Below are 21,987 nucleotides of genomic sequence, written 5' to 3'. Positions count from 1 at the left end.
AGTCCACTTTCTGAGACAAACAGGTTTATTTCACAATGCGATTTGTGAAAGATATACATAAATATATATGCCCATAGTTATCAAGGTCTGGCGGACCTGATCCGACACTGCGGATCAGGTCCGCCAGACCTCGCTGAATTGAGCCGTATTGCTCGCCGTATTCAGCATTGCACCAGCAGCTCACAAGAGCTGCTGGTGCAACGCCGCCCCCTGCAGACTCGCGGACAATCGGTCGCCAGCAGGGGGGGTGTCAATCAAACCGATCGTACTCGATCGGGTTCATTTCTGATGACTCGCCAGAAACACGGGGCATCAAGCTCCATTCGGAGCGTGATACATATGCCCCATAGACTATAATTCTAATTTGTTAACGTTACACAGAAGCTTTCAAAGCACAAGCTCATGTCATACAGTACTATATTGTACAATGCTTGTATCTTCTTCACATCCAGAAATGCAGGAAACGCCCCTTAAATAGACAGGGCAAAATTTGTCTTTTTAGAATCCTGTAAGGGATCTTGAATATTTTACATAATCTCTTCTAAGCTCTTTGTTTGATCAAACTTTACCATTTTCTCTATATCCATATCTGTTCAACATTTAAACTGTTAAATCCTCACTCTACTTTTTTATTCTTTAGAACACTATAAAATAAATCAAGTCACATGGGATATCTGTGCTATATCAGCAACTATAACCTTTTTTTTAACAGTATTACCTTTCTAACAAAATAAACTGTAGAGATTTCCATTGTTTCAAAATAATATTTTTAAAGTATAAAAAAGTTTTATACAGTGTCCACCTTAAGATATTGACAAGTCTCACAATAATATAACAGAAACAAAGTAGATTTGACAGTAATTGTGAGATATGTTTGCCACATGGCCATGTTTTGCTGGAAAGTTATGAATAACACATGTTGCAGGGTGTGCAGGGAGGGAGATTAAAGTGACATGAAACTCAAAATTTGTCTTTCATAATTTAGATAGATAATACAATTTTAAGCAACTTTCTAGTTTACTTTTATTATCTAATTTGTTTCATTCTCTTGATATCATTTGTTGAAGGAGCGACAATGCACTACAGGGGCGCGATCCGATATACGGCGTAGTTTGCGGCGCAAACGAGAGTACCCGCGTCGCCCGCAGTTTCAGCTCGCAACTCGAGCTATCCAATATACGGCGCCGTCAGATGTTAACGTGCCGTAAGTCGGATAAACCAGCGATGTCCAGAAATCTGCGCAAGTACAAATTTCTGGCGTCGCCAGTGACTTACGGCACGTTAGAAACTGCCGGCGCCTAAAAAACCTGACTAAAGTTATAAAATCACCCGCACTGTCTAACACGCCTCCTAAACATAGCCCAACATGTCTAACCCTCTATACGCTATCCCCCTCACTATCCTAATAATAAAAAAGTTATTAACCCCTAAACCACTGCTCCCGGACCACGCCGCCACCTAATAAAGTTATTAACCCCTAAACCGCCGCTCCCGGACCCCGCCGTCAGCTATATTAAATCTATAACCCCCTAAAGTGAGCCCCTAACACCGCCGCCATCTACCTTACCTACCCCCTAAAGTGAGCCCCTACAACGCCGCCATCTATTTTAAAATTATTAACCCCTAATTTAATCCCCCTACCCCACCGCCATCTATATTAAATTATTTAACCCCTAAAATACTAAACTATACCCAGCAAAACTAAACCTAAGTCTAACCCTACAAATAGCCCTGAAAAGGGCTTTTTGCGTGGCATTACCCCAAAGTAAACTGCTCTTTTGCCAGCCTTTAAAAGGGCTTTTGGCGGGGCTTTGTCACAAAGTAAACAGCTCTTTTGCATCTAATCTAAATCCCCCTACACCGCTGCCACCTATAATAAATGTATTAACCCCTAATCTAATCCCCCTACACCGCCGCCAGCTATATTAAACACTTTAAACCCTAATCTAATCCCCCTACACCGCCGCCAGCTATATTAACTATATTAACCCTAATTATATTAGGGTTAATATAGTTAATATCGTTATTATATTTTATATATATATATATATATATATATATATATTAAGTATAATAACCCTATCTAACTCTAACATCCCTAACTAAACTCTTATTAAAATAAATCTAATATTAATATTATTAATGAAAATATTCCTATTAAAATCTAAATACTTACCTATAAAATAAACCCTAAGATAGCTACAATGTAATTAATAATTACATTGTAGCTATTTTAGGGTTTATATTTATTTTACAGGTAACTTGGTATTTATTTTAATTAGGTACAATAGCTATTAAATAGTTAATAACTATTTAATAGCTACCTAGTTAAAATAATTACCAATTTACCTGTAAAATAAATCCTAACCTAAGTTACAAATACACCTACACTATCAATAAATTAAATAAACTACAATTATCTTAACTAAAATACAATAAAATAATCTAAACTAAATTACAAAAACAAACAAACACTAAATTACAAAAAATAAAAAGAATATTACAAGATTTTTAAGTTAATTACACCTATTCTAAGCCCCCTAATAAAATAATAAAGCCCCCCAAAATAAAAAAAATTCCCTACCCTATTCTAAATTAAACAAGTTCAAAGCTCTTTTACCTTACCAGCCCTTAAAAGGGCCTTTTGCGGGGCATGCCCCAAAGAAAACTGCTGTTTTGCCTGAAAAAAAAACACAATACCACCCCCCAACATTACAACCCACCACCCACATACCCCTAATCTAACCCAAACCCCCCTTAAATAAACCTAACACTACCCCCCTGAAGATCTCCCTACCTTGTCTTCACTCAACCAGGCCGAACTCCTCATCCGATCTGGGCGATGTCTATCCAAGCGGCGAAGAAGAAGTCTTCATCCCGGGGATGTCTTTATCCAAGCGGCAGCAAAGTCTTCTTCCATCCGGCAGCATCTTCCATCAAGCAGCATCTTCAATCTTCTTTCTTCACTCCACCGACGCGGAGCATCCATCCCGGGCGACGACTGAACGACGAATGAGGTACCTTTAAATGACGTCATCCAAGATGGCGTCCGTCGAATTCCGATTGGCTGATAGGATTCTATCAGCCAATCGGAATTAAGGTAGAAAAATCTGATTGGCTGATTGAATTCTATTGGCTGTTCCGATTAGCCAATAGAATGCGAGCTCAATCTGATTGGCTGATTGGTTCAGCCAATCGGATTGAACTTGAATCTGATTGGCTGATTCAATCAGTCAATCAGATTTTTCTACCTTAATTCCGATTGGCTGATAGAATCCTATCAGCCAATCGGAATTCGACGGACGCCATCTTGGATGACGTCATTTAAAGGTACCTCATTCGTCGTTCAGTCGTCGGCCGGGATGGATGCTCCGCGTCGGTGGAGCGAAGAAAGAAGATTGAAGATGCCGCTTGATGGAAGATGCTGCCGGATGGAAGAAGACTTTGCTGCCGCTTGGATAAAGACATCGCCGGGATGAAGACTTCTTCTTTGCCGCTTGGATAGACATCGCCCGGATCAGATGAGGAGTTCGGCCTGGTTGGGTGAAGACAAGGTAGGGAGATCTTCAGGGGGGTAGTGTTAGGTTTTTTTTTAAGGGGGGTTTGGGTTAGATTAGGGGTATGTGGGTGGTGGGTTGTAATGTTGGGGGGTGGTATTGTGTTTTTTTTTCAGGCAAAAGAGCAGTTTTCTTTGGGGCATGCCCCGCAAAATGCCCTTTTAAGGGCTGGTAAGGTAAAAGAGCTTTGAACTTGTTTAATTTAGAATAGGGTAGGGATTTTTTTTTATTTTGGGGGGCTTTATTATTTTATTAGGGGGCTTAGAATAGGTGTAATTAGCTTAAAAATCTTGTAATCTTTTTTTTATTTTTTGTAATTTAGTGTTTTTTTTTTTGTAATTTAGTTTAGTTTATTTAATTGTATTTTTAGATATATATTTGTAGTTTATTTAATTTATTGATAGTGTAGGTGTATTTGTAATTTAGGTTAGGATTTATTTTACAGGTAATTGGGTAATTATTTTAACTAGGTAGCTATTAAATAGTTAATAACTATTTAATAGCTATTATACCTAGTTAAAATAATTAACAATTTACCTGTAAAATAAATATAAACCCTAACATAGCTACAATGTAATTATTAATTATATTGTAGCTATCTTAGGGTTTATTTTATAGGTAAGTATTTAGATTTAAATAGGAATATTTTAGTTTATAATATGAATTAGATTTATTTAATAATAATTTAGTTAGGGGTGTTAGGGTTAGATAGAGTTAATATAGTTAATATAAATACTATAGTAACTATATTAACTATATTAACCCTAATATAATTAGGGTTAATATAGTTAATGTAATAACTATATTAACTATAATATACTTAGGGTTAATATAGATAATATAGCTGGCGGTGGGGTAGGTAGATTAAATTAGGGGTTAATAATTTTAATATAGATGGCGGCGGTGTAAGGGGCTTACATTAGGGGTTAATACTATTAATATAGGTGGCGGCGGTGTAGGGAGGGCAGGTTATAGGGCAAAAGAGCTGTTTAGTTTGGGGTAAAGCCCCGCAAAAGGCCCTTTTAAGGGCTGTTAATAGAGATAATTATTTTAGGGGGATTAGATTAGGGATTAATAATATTAATATAGCTGGCGGCGGTATAGGGGGATTAGATTAGGGGTTAATAACTTTTATATAGGTGGCGGCGGTGTAAGGGGTCACATTTGGGGATAGATAAGGTAGATGGCGTCGGTGTAAGGGGTTCACATTAGGGGATTGATCAGGTAGATGACGGCGGTTTTAGGGGTTCACATTAGGGGATAGATCAGTTAGATGGTGGCGGTTTTAGGGGCTCACAGTAGGGGGTTAGTTTATGTAGCTGGCGGCGGGGTCCGGGAGCGGCGGTTTAGGGGTTAAATACTTTATTAGGGATTGTGGCGGTGGATCGCGGTTGACAGTTAGATAGACATTGCGCATGCGTTAGGTTTTATTTAGCAGATCGCGGGTGACAGCTAGATAGACATTGCGCATGCGTTAGGTGTTAGGTTTATTTTGTAGCTAGTTTAGGGAGTTACGGGGCTCCAATAGTCAGCGTAAGGCTTCTTACGGCTGCTTTTTGTGGCGAGGTGAAAATGGAGTAAGATTTCTCCATTTTTGCCACGTAAGTCCTTATGCTGTATATTGGATACCAAACTGCGCTGGTTTGGTATACCTGTCTATGGCCGAAAAAACTACGGGCGACGCCAGAAATATACGCACGTAACATCTAAGTTACGCCATATATAGGATACCAAACCAGCGCAAATATTGGCATCGCCAGCTTTTGCGGGCGATGATTTTTATCGGATCGGGCCCCAGGTTTCTATCTGAACAAATAGGTGAGCCAATGACAATCGGTATATATATGCAGCAACCAATCTGCAGCTAGAACCTAGTTTTTTTGCTGCTCCTGAGATTACCTAGATAAATCTTTCAGCAAAGGATAATAAGCGAAGGAAGCAAGTTAAATAATAGAAGTAAATTGGAAAGTTGTTAAAATTGTATGCTCTGTCTAAATAATGAATGTCTAATTATGACTTTACTGTCCCTTTAATAGTTTGTATGCTGTCCAGAGGCACAATGCATCTTCCTCCTTGTATACCATGCAGCAGGTGTATCTTATAAGTGGCCAGGAAAACTTGGCAGAAGTTGCAAACCTACTCTGAGAACACTTATGATTTAGAACTCAATGGCCTAGATTCAATAAAATACAATTGATGCCTAGCTGATAAATTTCTTTCTGTCCGGATATGGAGAGTCCACAACGTCATCAATTACTAGTGGGAATATCACTCCTGGCAAGCAGGAGGAGGGCCTCCTCCTGCTGGCCAGGAGTGATATTCCCACTAGTAATTGATGATGTCATGGACTCTCCATATCTTAGGAAAGAAAAAAACATTAGTGAAAATAAAATCAAACTAAAAAAAAACTCAACACAAGAAAATTGCATGATTCAAAGAGATTTGTAATGGCCCCTTATCAGAACTGCTAGTCCTGAGATCAGCTAAAATAAATGCACCCTTTATTTTCTCTAACATATGCACAGAAGAAAACTATTTTTTAAAGAGAAATAAAAAACATGAATACTAAAAATGAAACAACTATTTCAGATTTGTAAAAGCAAGACTCAAGCGCAAGACGACAAGGGAAATGGTGTCTATGACTTCCCTCCAATCCCCTAGACTGCTGCTGCTGAATGGGCCCTTTCTTGCTGCTTGAGGTTTTTGAGGTGGTTCTTATTCTATCCAGCAAGACTACTTTATCCTAATAAAACAGCATTAACATTGAATTGTGCTGTGGTTGTAATTTTTGTTTGTTTGTTTTTTCTTACTGCTAGTGGTTCTTGGCTGGTGTGCAAGATATCATGTATTGTGTTAATGGCAGCAACACCCACTAATGAAATGTTAGAAATTAATACAATGGGGTATATGTATCAAGTTCCGAATGGAGCTTGATGCCCCGTGTTTCTGGCGAGCCTGCTCTGAGCAGGCGGACAGACATCGCCGGAAATCAACCTGATCGAGTACGATCAGGTTGATTGACACCCCCCTGCTGGCGGCCCATGGGCCGCGACTCTGCAGGGGGCAGGGTTGCACCAGCAGCTCTTGTGAGCTGCTGGTGCAATGCTGAATACGGCGAGCGTATTGCTCGCCGTATTCAGCGAGGTCTGGCGGACCTGATCCACACTGTTGGATCAGGTCTGCCAGTCCTTGATAAATATGCCCCTTTAAGTGTAGCAAGCCTTTATGAGTTTTGATTGTGATTTCACCTTAAAGGGTATGAAACCCCAAATTTTCTTTCATAATTCAGATATAGGGGCCGATTTAAGATAGTGCGAGCGGACATGATACGATGTAGTGATCATGTCCGCCGCACATCGATAAATGCCAGAGCCTATGCTGTCGGCATTTTTGTACAAGCAGTTCTTGTGAACTGCTTGTGCAATGCCGTCCTAATTGGCCGCTAGCAGGGGGTGTCAATTAGCCCAATAGTATAGGATCAGGCGGATTGATGTCCGCAGCCTCAGAGCAGGCGGACAAGTTATGGAGCAGTGGTCTTTAGACCGCTACTTCCTAACTGCTGTTTTCGGCGAGTCTGAAGGCTCGCACGGAAACAGGGACATCAAGCTCCATTCGGAACTTGATAATTTGGCCCCATAGCATGTGATTTTAAACACCTTTTTAATTTACATCTTTTATTAATTTTTCTTCATTCTCTGTGTCTTTTGTTGAAAAGCTAAGACCTGTGCTTAGGAACCAGCCCATTTCTGGAGCACTATATAGCAGCAGTTTTGCAAGAATGTTATCCATTTGCAAGAACACTAGATGGCAGCACTATTTCCTGCCAGGTAGTACTCCAGATACATAACTAGGTATCTCTTCAACACAGAATATCATGGTAATGAAGCAAATTTGATAAAATAAGTAGATTGGAAGCTTTTTTTAAATTGTATGCTCTGGACTCCATGTACGAAGCAGCAAGAGCTGCTCCAGAGCCCTTGCGGGACAAGCTTGCATATGCGAGCCTGCTTCCCACAATGTAAAAAGCAATGGTCATTAGAGGGGGTGGAGAGAAATCACTGAGACCTTGCTCGCTTTCGGTGATTAACAGCCCCTTCAGTAGCTTGATTGGTCGTGCGACTGAAGGAGAGGGCATTACACAATCCGATGAGTGTGTAATGATACATATGGGCCAGCGGCGGAACAGATACGCTGCCCGTATGTAGCGAAGGCAGACGGACAGCTTCCCAAGTTGAGAAGCTGTACGCCCGCCTGTTAGTACATGGGACCCTTGGTCTAAATCACAAAAGAACATTTTTTGCAGCCGAGCAAGCATCCTTAAATCTGTCCCAATGACACAATTACAATTACATTATTTAAAGAGTTTTAGAATTGCATTATTAAAACAAAAGAAAACACAGAGGACTGTGACATTGATCATTTAGATGTCCTACTTTAGCGTGGAAGAATGAAGCAGAAATGATCAGACAGACAAAGAAAGTCATCATTTACTTACATCATTTAACGCATTATTCCAAACACGAATGTGATTAGGGGATTTGAAGGTCTTCAGAAAAGCATTGCTAATGATGTTTATGAGAACAGGCAATGCATTTAAAGCTTTGGGATTTCCTATAATTTTGAAATTGTAGCCCTAAAAACATAAGCACAAAATAATGTTTCAAGAGTCATATCTCACAAAGCAATTTTGGCTGTATAAAAATATTGTAATATTAAGGTGCTCATTCCCTATTTTACTAGAGCTTCATTATAGTTTTTTTTTATCTACTTATGGAAAGGATTTGATTTCTTTTACTGGTTTATTTATGTAAACTTTACTTTAAGGGACATTAGCAATAAATAAATGCTAGAGAGAATGATGCATTCAAAGAAAAGTTTAGTCTGAGGATAACATGAAGATGTATTATTTTAAAGTTTCATTAGCTGATTAAATATTGACAAAATAAGTGTAATATGTTAGTGTCTATAAAACAATGGGAGCAGTCATGTTGTAATCTAGGTTACTTTCTCTGCTGTGGCCAATTAGAAACAGTAATAAATAGGTCACTAGAGTGTGCAGCCAATGGCTGTGTGGAATATACTGTAACAGTGTTCTGCGCTTCCATTTCAAACAGGAACTGGAAAGCTAGCGATTTCAGAATGGAATTACATTAAAAGGGTTTAAAATAAATAATGAAAGTATATTGCAAACACTTTATATATATGATTTATCACTTTATATTACTATCTCAAAATGTTTATTGTCCCTTTAATCATGATCACTTGAGCATAACTGAAGTTAACGCTTGTCAGGACAGCGCATCCTCAGAGCTCCAATTAACTGTTTTGCGTAACAAAAAAGTGTGACAAAAATACATTGAAAAGTATAGTTACACTCATAATACCACTATCTAATAAAACATATATTTTTTAAATTGCACAAAAAGTTATAAGGGCTCAAAGATATGAAGGCAGGCAAAGGGCTTTAACATAGCGATACATAAATATACATGTCTAAATATGTATATATATATATATATATATATATATATATATATATATATATATATATATATAGTATATATAGATATATATATATATATATATTTATTTGTGTGTGTACACATATATATTTTTGTATTTATATGTGTATATATGTTTTTACAGACAAATATACAAATATAAACACATGAATACACACACATATATATATATATATATATATATATATATATATATATACTGCATATATAAATATGTGTGTGTGCGCATTGGAGCCGTTTGCAGTCAAGAAGATGAAAACATGTAAAAGTATATTTATGCAATATTCATATTTAATAAAGTGTTATACTGTGTATTTGTAAAAAAGATATTCCTATATATATTTGTATATATCTATACCTATATACAGTATAGTCATGTATGTATAGGTATAGATATATATTGTACCAAAATACCATCAGATGTATGTAGAAATATGTATTTATGAATAAATAGAACATATTCTGCTATGTGAAGAACATTGTAATGTGAAATATTCATATTTTCATATGGGGTTAGCGCACTTGAGAATTTGCAATTGAGTTTCCGTGCAAGTAGGGTGTTACTCGAGTAATCCCCCTCCCTTACGCTTGCACGCTGGAAATAAACTTTAAGGGAGGAGGATTACTCGAGTAGAGTAAAGTCCTGACTGGTGGTGTCAACCTCTAGAGTGTGTCACCTAGGTGCAGTCTTCTGAAAGAGCACGCTTTGATAGGCTTCAATGTAACAAATAGCCATCAGCACTAGATATCTTCAAAGTAACTTTTATTGGAACAAACAATCAGCGACGTTTCGAGGTGTTAACCATCTAGTGCTGATGGCTATTTGTTACATGTATGCTTGTTGAGTATTGTAGCGATACTCTGCCATTCGTGCACTATATACCCAGCTGTGCTGCTATCCCAACCTTGGACTATTGATAGGCTTCAATGGGAGCCTCGTTCTCACACCGTGAGACATGGCTGAGAAAACCTAGGGCAGTGAAGGAGGTAAGTCACGCATCGATGGGCAGCAAAAAAGAAATATATATATATATATATATATATATATAAATATATAGATATATATCTATGTGTTTATATGTGTATATACACATATTAATGCATAAATATATATATATATATATATATATATATATATATATATATAATCATTAACATGTATATTTATAGTAATTAAACAGTCCCCATATACCGCTATGTGAAGGCACTGCCTGGGACTCTGGGGATGGTACAGCTACCTGTGAGTGCTATTGAGCACCCAGGGCTGTGCATGTTGCAGGGTCACAGGATGTGTACCCAGTCCAGTCTGAGAGTGCAGTCCCCTTCCGTGTTTTGTATATGTCTAGGGTGATTACATAAGTATGTGCACCCTTGACTTGTTCCCAGTTTGTTTGATTGAAAGCTTGCATTTGGGTGTTTTAGGGACCCAGGTTTTGGGAGAGACCTTGACGTGGTACCTGGGCTTGTCCTATTTGGCCAAATGCAATAACAAACTCTTATTTTTGCTTTAAATCTTAGCTGAGTGCTTCCAAGTGAGTGCTAGACTTTCTCTGTGTTTATTTGTTTTGTAATTTTACCTATGGGTCTTGCACCCAGACTTATCTGGGGTTAACTGAATGGGACTCTGGGATGGTACAGCTACCTGTGAGGGCTATTGATCACCCAGGGCTGTGCATGTTTCAGGGTCACTGGATGTGTACCCAGTCCAGTCTGAGAGTGTAGTCCCCTTCCGTGTTTTGTATACACATATTACATGCTCTGATTAACGGTAGCAAAAAAAAAATACTGGGGTGGGGGTGGCACAATGAGTTATCACACCGGGTGACACCAACCCTAGTAAGGCAACTGTTGCTTAGTAAAATATGGGGTGCATATAACCTTTCTCTAAAAGACTCATTGGCAACGGAAAACACATCACCTAAATGAGAGGCTCTTATTCCAAAAGGAACAACTTGTGGCAATACTGATACATGGGGCTGTACCATGGGGCAATCAATAAGTAGAGATATCTTATTTTGGTTTATGCTTTTAATGATACTGTTTATCCTTGTTTCTGTTTATGTTCAAAAATCCAACCAAATTGCTTCTCTTAGGTCCCATTGCTCCCCGTATTGACCAGTTGAAGAGAGGTAATATATTTATAGGAGGATACTTTAATTTGGTCCAGGATCCAGTGACTGATAAGAGACTCCCTTCACAGAGAACCTCTGACCAGAGCTCAGCTTCCCAGTCTAAAGCATTTAAAATTCTAGTATTGCAATATAATTAATGACATTTAAAGAAATAAGATTATTCCTTCTTTTATAAACTCCACAACTCCTATTCTAGGTTATATTTCTTATACGTATGAGTATTCCCCAAGCAAAAGTTAAAATGGTATTCTTATTGCCAGAGTATGATTTTGTGACTGCTGACCTCTCTTTTCTGACATTGCCAAGCAACCACTCAAATTATTAGAACCCTGGATCACTGAGCTCACCTTGGAAATACAGAAATTTCTTAGATTCAATTGCATTGGTTAAATGAGTGTTGATATGATGTTGGTGGCCTTGAATGCTTACTTACGGTCTGATCACCACCCAATTTAGCAGTCTACAGACTGCCTCCAGAGAAGAAGGGAGGATCAAAGAAAATATGCATAAACTGTGGCAGCTCCATTGTTATAAGTGTAATTGAGCTGATAGATTGTTGGCTACTTGACTTTGCCTTTGCACTTAAAGGGACTTTAAACACTTTGAAATGGTAATATAAAATGATAAATCTTATATATAAAAAAACTCTGCAATATACTTTCATTATTTATTTTGTTCTCTTTTCCTGTAATTGCATTCTGAAATTGTGAGCTTTTCAGCTCCTGTTAGAAATGGAAGTGCAGAACACTGTTATATTCCACACAGCCATTGGCTGCTCACTCTAGTGACCTATTTACAACTGTCCCTAATTGGCCACAGCAGAGAAGGTTACCTAAGTTACAACATGGCAGCTCACAATGCTAAAACTTTACACTTATTTTGTCAATATTTAAAAAGCTAAAGAAACTTTAAAAATACATCTACATGTTATTCTCAGACTAATCTTTTCTTTGAATGCATCTTACTTCTAGCATTTATTTAGTGTTTAATGTCCCTTTAACAAAGGAGGATTGGTATTTTTAAAAATTGACACTGGCCCCGTTTTTTTTTTTAAAGATATTAGGTAAACCTTAGCAACATACTATCAGTCGCTATATAGTTAAAAGATGGCTGAGATGAAACCCCAATTGTAAAGAGATTTCTTTCATCCCTAGAACTTCCTGTGCTAGACCTATAGGAGTTATCCAAATTAACAACTCCCATTACACTAGAGGAAGTGGAATTATCTATATTTACACTTAACGTTCATTAAACACCAAGCCCTGATGGGTTTACAGCATCATTTTATAGGCTCTTTTCTAAATTGTTGGCCCCAACCCCTCTCAAATTTTATATTATAGCTGCAAAACAGAGATAGTATACTTACTGTTACTTAGGTGTGCAAAGCCCCTGCTCTATCTGAAAGTTTTTTGCCTATCTCGCCATAAACCTAGATGTAAAAATCGAAGCAATGTTTCTGAAATCTAGATTGGGTCCCCTTCTTTCCTGTTAAAAAGTATCAAGGATATGGATTATGAATGCAGAAAAAATTTCGGCTCCATGAAAAAATAGGCCTTTTTTGCAAGCTGAGAACCTTTTTTTGGCTCCAAAAACATCAGCATTCTTATTATTGTGATTGCCTCCAAAGAAAAAGTGATGAAAAACAAATAAGCCAATACATTGTGATAGACCCCTAAATTGGAGGAGCTCTGGAAGTAGACCTTCTGTGTCTGTTCTCACCTTAATGTGCAGATCCAGAGGGAGCCATCAACTTGTCTCTTTAATGTGAATAGAAGAGGCATTCCTAGCAATCAGCTGCAACTATTGATTAACATTCTCACCAGTGAAATTTTGCTTGGATACAGATTTGTAACATAAGAAGATAACAATGCATATTTAATAATTTGATTGGATTTTTGATATATATATATATATATATATATATATATATATATATATATATATATATATATATATATATATATATATATATATATATATATATATATATATACAAGTTTGTGGGATCCAAGCACTAACTGTTAATGGTATACGCCTGGGTGCACTCTATGGTAAATAGGTAGAAACTTCTCAGAAAGAAGAGGCACTCACAGGTCTTAATAAGCAAAAAGTACTTTTATTAGTTCATAGGTTCAGTCAACGTTTCGGTCCTCGCAGGGACCTTTGTCAAGACTGTTCTCCAATATCTCAATGTCAAGCTGACTTGGAGTAGCCGTGTTAGTCCAGAGATTTAGATATCAAAATAACAAGAGTATTGCATTGAGCAATGATACTTTTTTTATTGGACTAACTATACATTTATAAGATGACAAGCTTTTGGAAGAGTTCCTTCCTTTATCAAGTCTGGAGCAATACTGACCAATTCAATGGAATTTACAGATTATATCTTAAAACACAGAATAGCTAAGAAGACAGAAAGTGCAGGGAGAGGAGGAGGTGTCGTAAAAATCATGAGGGGGGCTTAGGTAACAGGCAGACAGTGTCCAGTGTAGGAGAACAGACAGGGGAAATATATAGCTATACATAGAGCATATACTGACATAAAGTTATATATCAACATTGAATCAATATCTATAAAGATGTGAAATTTTATATACAGAGGGAATACAAAAGTTGAAAAAAGATAAAAGTGTGGACATAGGCTTACCTGTGTACCTATGTATAAAGAATGTGGAATAGACAATGTAATTGACATTACAAAAAAAGAAAATTTATGCTTGCCTGATAAATTGATTTCTTCTATGATACGACGAGTCCACGGATTCATCCTTTACTTGTGGGATATTATCCTCCTGCTAACAGGAAGTGGCAAAGAGCACCACAGCAGAGCTGTCTATATAGCTCCTCCCTTGACACCACCACCCCAGTCATTCGACCGAAGGTATAGGAAGAAAAAGGAGAAACTAAAAGGTGCAGAGGTGACTGAAGTTTTAAACCAAAAAATAGAATCTGTCTTAAATTGACAGGGCGGGCCGTAGACTCGTCGTATCATAGAAGAAATCAATTTATCAGGTAAGCATAAATTTTCTTTTCTTCTATAAGATACGACAAGTCCATGGATTCATCCTTTACTTGTGGGATACAATACCAAAGCTATAGGACACGGATGAACAGGAGGGACAAGACAGATACCTAAACAGAAGGCACGACTGCTTGTAGAACTTTTCTCCCAAAAATAGCCTCCGAAGAAGCAAAAGTATTAAATTTGTAAAATTTGGAAAAGGTATGAAGAGAAGACCAAGTTGCAGCCTCACAAATCTGTTCAACAGAAGCATAATTTTTAAAAGCCCATGTGGAAGCCACCGCTCTAGTAGAATGAGCTGTAATTTTTTCAGGAGGCTGCTGTCCAGCAGTCTCGTATGCCAAACGGATGATGCTTTTCAGCCAAAAAGAAAGAGAGGTAGCCGTAGCTTTTTGATCTCTACGCTTTCCAGAATAGACAACAAACAGAGAAGATGTTTGACGGAAATCCTTGGACGCTTGCAAGTAAAACTTCAAGGCACGAACCACGTCCAAGTAATGTAACAGACGCTCCTTCTTAGAAGACTGGTTAGGACACAGAGAAGGAACAACAATTTCCTGATTAATATTCTTATTAGAAACAACCTTAGGAAGGAATCCAGGTTTAGTACGCAAAACCACCTTATCAGAATGGAATATAAGATAAGGTGAGTTGCATTGTAATGCAGATAGCTCAGAAATTCTTCGAGCAGAAGATATAGCTACTAAAAACAGAACTTTCCAAGATAGAATCTTAATATCTATGGAATGCATGGGTTCAAACGGAACCCCTTGAAGAACATTTAGAACTAAATTCAAACTCCATGGCGGAGCAACGGGTTTAAACACAGGCTTAATTCTAACCAAAGCCTGGCAAAACGACTGAACGTCTGGGACATCAGCCAGACGCTTGTGTAGTAAGATTGATAAAGCAGAAATCTGTCCCTTTAAGGAACTAGCTGATATCCCCTTCTCCGATCCTTCTTGGAGAAAGGACAAAATCCTAGGAATCCTGATCTTACTCCAGGAGTAGCCTTTGGATTCGCACCAATAAAGATATTTACGCCATATCTTATGATAAATTTTCCTAGTGACAGGCTTTCGAGCCTGAATCAAGGTATCAATGACCGACTCAGAGAATCCCTGCTTAGATAAAATCAAGCGTTCAATCTCCAGGCAGTCAGCCGCAGAGAAACTAGATTTGGATGTTGGAACGGACCCTGAATGAGAAGGTCCTGTCTCAGTGGCAGTTTCCACGGTGGCAAAGATGACATTTCCACCAGGTCTGCATAACAAGTCCTGCGTGGCCATGCAGGCGCTATCAAGATTACCGAAGCCTTCTCCTGTTTGATTCTAGCAATCAGACGAGGTAGGAGAGGAAAAGGAGGAAACACATAAGCCAGGTTGAACGACCACGGTACTGCTAGAGCATCTATCAGTACTGCTTGAGGATCCCTTGATCTGGACCCGTAACAAGGAAGTTTGGCATTCTGACGAGATGCCATCAGATCCAATTCCGGTGTGCCCCATTGATGAATCAATTGTGCAAACACCTCCGGATGGAGCTCCCACTCCCCCGGATGAAAAGTCTGACGACTTAGAAAATCCGCTTCCTAGTTCTCCACTCCTGGGATATATATTGCTTATAGATGGCAAGAGTGAGTCTCTGCACATCTAATTATTTTGGAAACCTCTATCATCGCTAGCGAACTCTTTGTTCCCCCTTGATGATTGATATATGCTACAGTCGTGATATTGTCCCCGACTGGAATCTTATGAAATTGGCCGAAGCCAGCTGAGGCCACGCCTGAAGTGCGTTGAATATCGCTCTCAGTTCTAGAATATTTATTGGTAGTAGGGACTCCTCGTGAGTCCACACACCCTGAGCCTTCAGGGAATTGCAGACTGCACCCCAGCCCAAGAGGCTGGCGTCTGTCGTCACTATGACTCATGCTGGCCTGCGGAAGCACATTCCCTGGGACAGATGATCCTGTGACAACCACCAAAGAAGAGAGTCTCTGGTCTCTAGATCCAGATTTATCCGCGGAGATAAATCCGCATAGTCCCCATTCCACTGTCTAAGCATGCACAGTTGCAGTGGTCTGAGATGTAAGCGAGCAAACGTAATTATGTCCATTGCCGCTACCATTAGTCCAATTACCTCCATACACTGCACCACTGATGGCCGAGGAATGGAATGAAGTGCTCGGCAAGTGGTTAGGATCTTTGATTTTCTGACCTCCGTCAGAAAAATTTTCATGTCTACCGAGTCTATTAGAGTTCCTAGGAATGGAACTCTTGTCAGAGGAACAAGTGAACTCTTTTTTATGTTCACCTTCCACCCGTGAGTTCTTAGAAAAGCCAACACGATGTCCGTGTGAGATTTGGCTAGATGGTAAGCTGACGCCTGAATCAAAATATCGTCCAGATAGGGTGCCACGGCTATGCCCCGTGGCCTTAGAACCGCCAGAAGGGACCCTAGCACCTTTGTGAAAATTCTGGGAGCTGTGGCCAACCCGAAAGGGAGGGCCACAAGCTGGTAATGTTTGTCCAGGAAGGCGAACCTGAGGAACTGGTGATGATCTTTGTGCATAGGAATGTGAAGATACGCATCCTTCAAATCCACGGTAGTCATATATTGACCCTCCGGGATCATTGGTAAAATTGTCTGAATGGTCTCCATCTTGAAGGATGGGACTCTGAGAAATTTATTTAGAATTTTGAGATCTAAAATCGGTCTGAAAGTTCCCTCTTTTTTGGGAACCACGAACAGATTGGAGTAAAACCCCTGCCCTTGTTCTACTTTTGGAACTGGGCAGATTACACCCATGGTATATAGGTCTTCTACACAGCGTAAGAACGCCTCTCTTTTTGTCTGGTTTACAGACAAACGTGATAGATGAAATCTGACCCTTGGGAGAGAATCTTTGAATTCTAGACGATACCCCTGGGTCACAATTTCTAATGCCCAGGAATCCTGAACGTCTCTTGCCCAAGCCTGAGCGAAGAGAGAAAGTCTGCCCCCAACTAGATCCGGTCCTGGATCGGGGACTGCCCCTTCATGCTGTCTTGGGAGCAGCAGCGGGCTTCTTGGCCTGTTTATCTTTATTCCAGGTCTGGTTAGGTCTCCAGACTGACTTGGATTGTGCAAAATTCCCCTCCTGCTTCATGGTGGAGGAGGAAGTAGAGGGGCCACCTTTAAAGTTTCGAAAGGAACGAAAATTATTTTGCTTGGCCCTCATTTTAACTGTCTTGTCCTGAGGAAGGGCATGGCCCTTACCTCCAGTAATGTTGGAAATGATCTCCTTCAGTTCAGGCCTGAATAGGGTCTTACCCTTGAAAGGAATAGCTAACAGCTTAGATTTTGATGACACATCAGCAGACCAAGACTTAAGCCATAACGCTCTACGCACTAAAATGGCAAAGCCTGCATTCTTTGCCGCTAATTTAGCCATTTGAAAAGCGGCATCTGTAATAAAAGAATTAGCTAGCTTGAGAGCCTTAATTCTATCTAAAATATCATCTAATGGGGTCTCAACTTTAAGAGACTCCTCTAGAGCCTCAAACCAAAAAGCTGCTGCAGTTTTTACAGGAACAATGCACGCTATAGGTTGTAGAAGAAAACCCTGATGAATAAACAATTTCTTTAACAGATCCTCTAATTTTTTATCCATAGGATCTTTGAAAGCACAACTGTCCTCAATAGGTATAGTTGTACGCTTAGCCAGGGTAGAAATAGCACCGTCCACCTTAGGGACCATCTGCCAGGAATCCCGAATGGTGTCAGATATGGGAAACATTTTCTTAAAAGTAGGAGGGGGAGAGAACGGAATGCCTGGTCTATCCCATTCCTTGGTAACAATGTCCAAAATTCTTCTAGGGACTGGAAAAACATTAGTGTAAGTAGGGACCTCTAGATAATTTATCCATTTTACACAATTTCTCTGGTGGAATGACAATAGGGTCACAATCATCCAGAGTCGCTAAAACCTCCCTGAGTAACAAGCGGAGGTGTTCAAGCTTAAACTTAAAGGCCGTCATATCTGAGTCTGTTTGAGTGAACATCTTTCCTGAATCAGAAAGTTCTCCCTCAGGCAGCAATTCCCCCACCCCTAAATCAGAACACTGTGAGGGTACATCGGAGATGGCCAATAAAGCATCAGAGGACTCAGCATTTACTCTAATACCGGACCTACTGTGCTAACCCTGCAAACCAGGCAGTTTAGATAATACCTCTGTAAGGGTAGTAGACATAACTGCACCATATCTTGCAGGGTGAAAGAATTAGATGCACTAGAAGTACTTGGCGTCGCTTGGGCGGGCGTTAAAGGTTGTGACAGTAGATGGCATAACCTGATTCTCTTCTGACTGAGAATCATCCTGAGACATACTTTTATCAGCTAAAATATGTTCTTTGCAATGTAAGGCCCTCTCAGTACATGAGGGACACATTTGAAGTGGGGGTTCCACAATGGCTTCTAAACACATGGAACATTGGCTTTCCTCAATGTCAGACATGTTAAAACAGGCTAGTAATGACCACAAACATACTCGAAAACACTTTATTTTGTGAAAAAAATAACAATCTGAAAAAATGGTACTGCGCCTTTAAGATAAAAAAAGTATACAATTTTTCCAAAATTGCTTTAAAACGATAAAATTATCACAATTTTATGATAAATGCATCCCAACTTGCCAGCTAAGTTTGCCCCACAAGGAAAGGAATACTTAACCCTTAAGACCAAAAAACGTTATGCTAAAAAACATTAAATTCAATAAAAAACACCCCCTGCACCTCGCCACCGCCCTGCTGTGGTGCCTACCTGCCCTCAGGGGTCTGCAAAATCGGAGTAACCCATCAATTAGGCCCAAACTGTCCTGAAAGGCCCACCGGAGTTGGAGCTTGCTGCTTGTCTGGGAAAAACAACTGCGCAACTGAGGCGCGAAAATAGGCCCCGCCCATCTCACTCGATGTCTCACAGCCTAAAATAACCGCACCAGAGCGGTCTAAAACCTAGCCATGTGGGTTCATATACCCATTTAGTGAAGCCATGTGTACCCTCCATTCTTAAAATAAAGTAAAAACGTTTGTCATAAAAAACGTTATCTTTAACTCCCAACATAGAAACGTTTGCCCACAAACATCATATCATCAGTGTCAACCATTTTTTTATAAAAAGGGGATGGATGGGGGATAAGCGCTCTGGAAGGAGCAAACCTAAGGTGAATTATAATAATATAAATATATATATATATAGTGATCAAGATGTTGAATATATATCATATAAATCTAGACGAAAAGGAACGATATCAAAATGATCAATTTAATTTAAAATAAATGTCAGCAGTGTGTAAACAACAAACAATCAGCATAAGACATATAGCATAAAATAAATGTGGGATGACTACTGTTAGTCTAAGATGCCGGCATCCAAAGATAGATTAGTACTAGCAGATGATGAAATATATAATTAGTCAACTATGAATAAAATACACGTATTATTGACAGATAATATTATAAAATAGCAATTGCTATATATTTAAAAAACAACAGTTCGAAAAACTTGATAATTGCAATGAAAGCGCTAATGTATAACAAACCTATATTTCAAACACTTTTGTAGGTGAAACCAGGAATGAAATTCGAATAATAAATCTGAAATAAAGAAAAACAAACCAGCAACCTGTGTTTGTGTCCGTTAGGAATATTGGTGAGTGAGATCCGTGGATAGTGACATCACGTCATGTGACTGATAGTAGTGATCCAACGATATCCAACAAATTAGATGTAGCGTATTTTTAAAAAAATATATATACCGGTATAAAAACAGAGGAAAAAAGGAAACTAAGTGTCAATTTTCTTTGTAGCAGTGTAGAATATACTTGCAAGTAGCGGATCGCTGTCTTCTGATCTCTCCTGAGGGAAAAGCGATTCAGCTTTTAGAACAACTTTGTAGATTATAAATGTTGTAATTATAACAAGAGATGAACAGCAGGCACTCAGGAATTATTCATATGTCTAGCTCAAGATAGATTTGTGAGGTAGAGATGAACCTGTTATAAGTGCCGCCGTAAGCAGGGGGAAATGATCTTTATTTCACCCTGCTTACGGCGGCACTTATAACAGGTTCATCTCTACCTCACAAATCTATCTTGTAGCATGAAAAACGTTCCTCACACTGAAGTTTCTTAAGTACTCCTCAGCCATTCTGTGTGAACTACTCTGGATCTTAGTAACAACTGCTAAGATCATCAGTCTCCCGGCAGAAGTCTTCATCCATCTGCTGCCTGGGACAAAATAGCACTCACTGGTACCATTTAAAATAAAAAAGTCTTGCTTGAAGAAAATAAAAACTAACATTTTATCACCTCTTTCACTTTACCCTTCCTATTACTTAGAGTAGGCAAAGAGAATGATTGGGGGGTGGAGTCAAGGGAGGAGCTATATAGACAGCTCTGCTGTGGTGCTCTTCGCCACTTCCTGTTGGCAGGAGGATAATATCCCACAAGTAAAGGATGAATCTGTGGACTCGTCGTATCTTATAGAAGAATAATATAAGATACGACGAATGTGTTAAGAATCCAGAGTCCACATTTAGTCCAGAATTAAACAAGTTGAAGTGCATTATCATTTTCATTTCAAAGGTTTTTCTTTCCATGGTGTTTTTGAAGTTGCCTCTGAGAATTTTTATTTTGAGGTTTTGGATGGAGTGGTCAGGTTGGGTGAAATGGTGACCAACAGGGGTGCAGTATTTTGTTTCACAGTGGTTTTTTATTGAGTGTCTGTGTAAATTCATCCGAAGGTACAGTTTTTGGCTTGTTTCCCCAATATAGCATCCCACTTCACATGCAGTGCAAGGTATCATGTATACCACATTTACAGATATACATGAATATGCCCCTTTAATGTTATAGGATTTATTATTGTGATTTGCTGTGCTGCTTTCACAAACGTGTTGACACAGTTTGCAGAGAGCTTTATAGCACTTTTGTCTTTTTTCAACTTTTGTATTCCCCCTGTATATACAATTTCACATCTTTATAGATATTGATTCAATGTTGATATATAACTTTATGTCAGTATATGCTCTATGTAAAGCTATATATTTCCCCTGTCTGTTCTCCTACACTGGACACTGTCTGCCTGTTACCTAAGCCACCCTCATGATTTTTACGACATCGCCTCCTCTCTCTGCACTTTCTGTCTTCTTAGCTATTCTGTGTTTTAAGATATAATCTGTAAATTCCATTGAATTGGTCAGTATTGCTTCAGACTTGATAAAGGAAGGAACTCTTCCGAAAGCTTGTCATCTTATAAATGTATAGTTAGTCCAATAAAAAAAGTATCATTGCTCAATGCAATACTCTTGTTATTTTGATATAAATACACACACACATACATGATTATATATAGGTATAGATTTATACTATATATATATATATATATATATATATATATATATATCTGTTTAAAAATACATAGAACAAATTCTGCTAGGTGCAGAACATTGGAATGGGAAATATTTATAGTAAAACACAGTATAACACTTTTTTTATTATATAACAAACATATATATATTGCATAATATGTTTTTACATGTTTTCATCTACTTAACTGCAACAGGTTCCAGTGTTTTTTTTAAATATTTTTTATTAGATAGTGTTACTATGAGTGTATCTATAAATTGTAATATATTTTTTGATGTGTTTTGTGCAACTTTTTGCGAAACAGTTAACCAGAGCTCTGAAGTTGCAATAATCATTCTAGCGTAAATC

The 21,987-nt window shown here is 38.6% G+C and overlaps 1 protein-coding gene across 4 annotated transcripts in view; it reads right to left on the bottom strand.

Annotated features, from left to right (window-relative positions):
- LOC128653763 (ABC-type organic anion transporter ABCA8) overlaps positions 1–21,987 on the bottom strand; it is a 752,731-nt gene that overhangs the window by 345,561 nt on the left and 385,183 nt on the right. For all 4 annotated transcript variants that reach the window (XM_053707247.1, XM_053707265.1, XM_053707256.1 and 1 more), the window contains one exon: positions 8,053–8,190. In XM_053707247.1, the coding sequence (XP_053563222.1) occupies positions 8,053–8,190 (138 nt within the window). The remainder of the gene's footprint in view (positions 1–8,052; positions 8,191–21,987) is intronic.

The sequence above is a fragment of the Bombina bombina genome, chromosome 1 (genome assembly GCF_027579735.1).
Source record: "Bombina bombina isolate aBomBom1 chromosome 1, aBomBom1.pri, whole genome shotgun sequence".
NCBI classification, from domain to species: domain Eukaryota; kingdom Metazoa; phylum Chordata; class Amphibia; order Anura; family Bombinatoridae; genus Bombina; species Bombina bombina.
The sequence above is the reverse complement of the archived record's forward strand: the minus strand, read 5'-3'. Positions and strand labels throughout refer to the sequence as shown.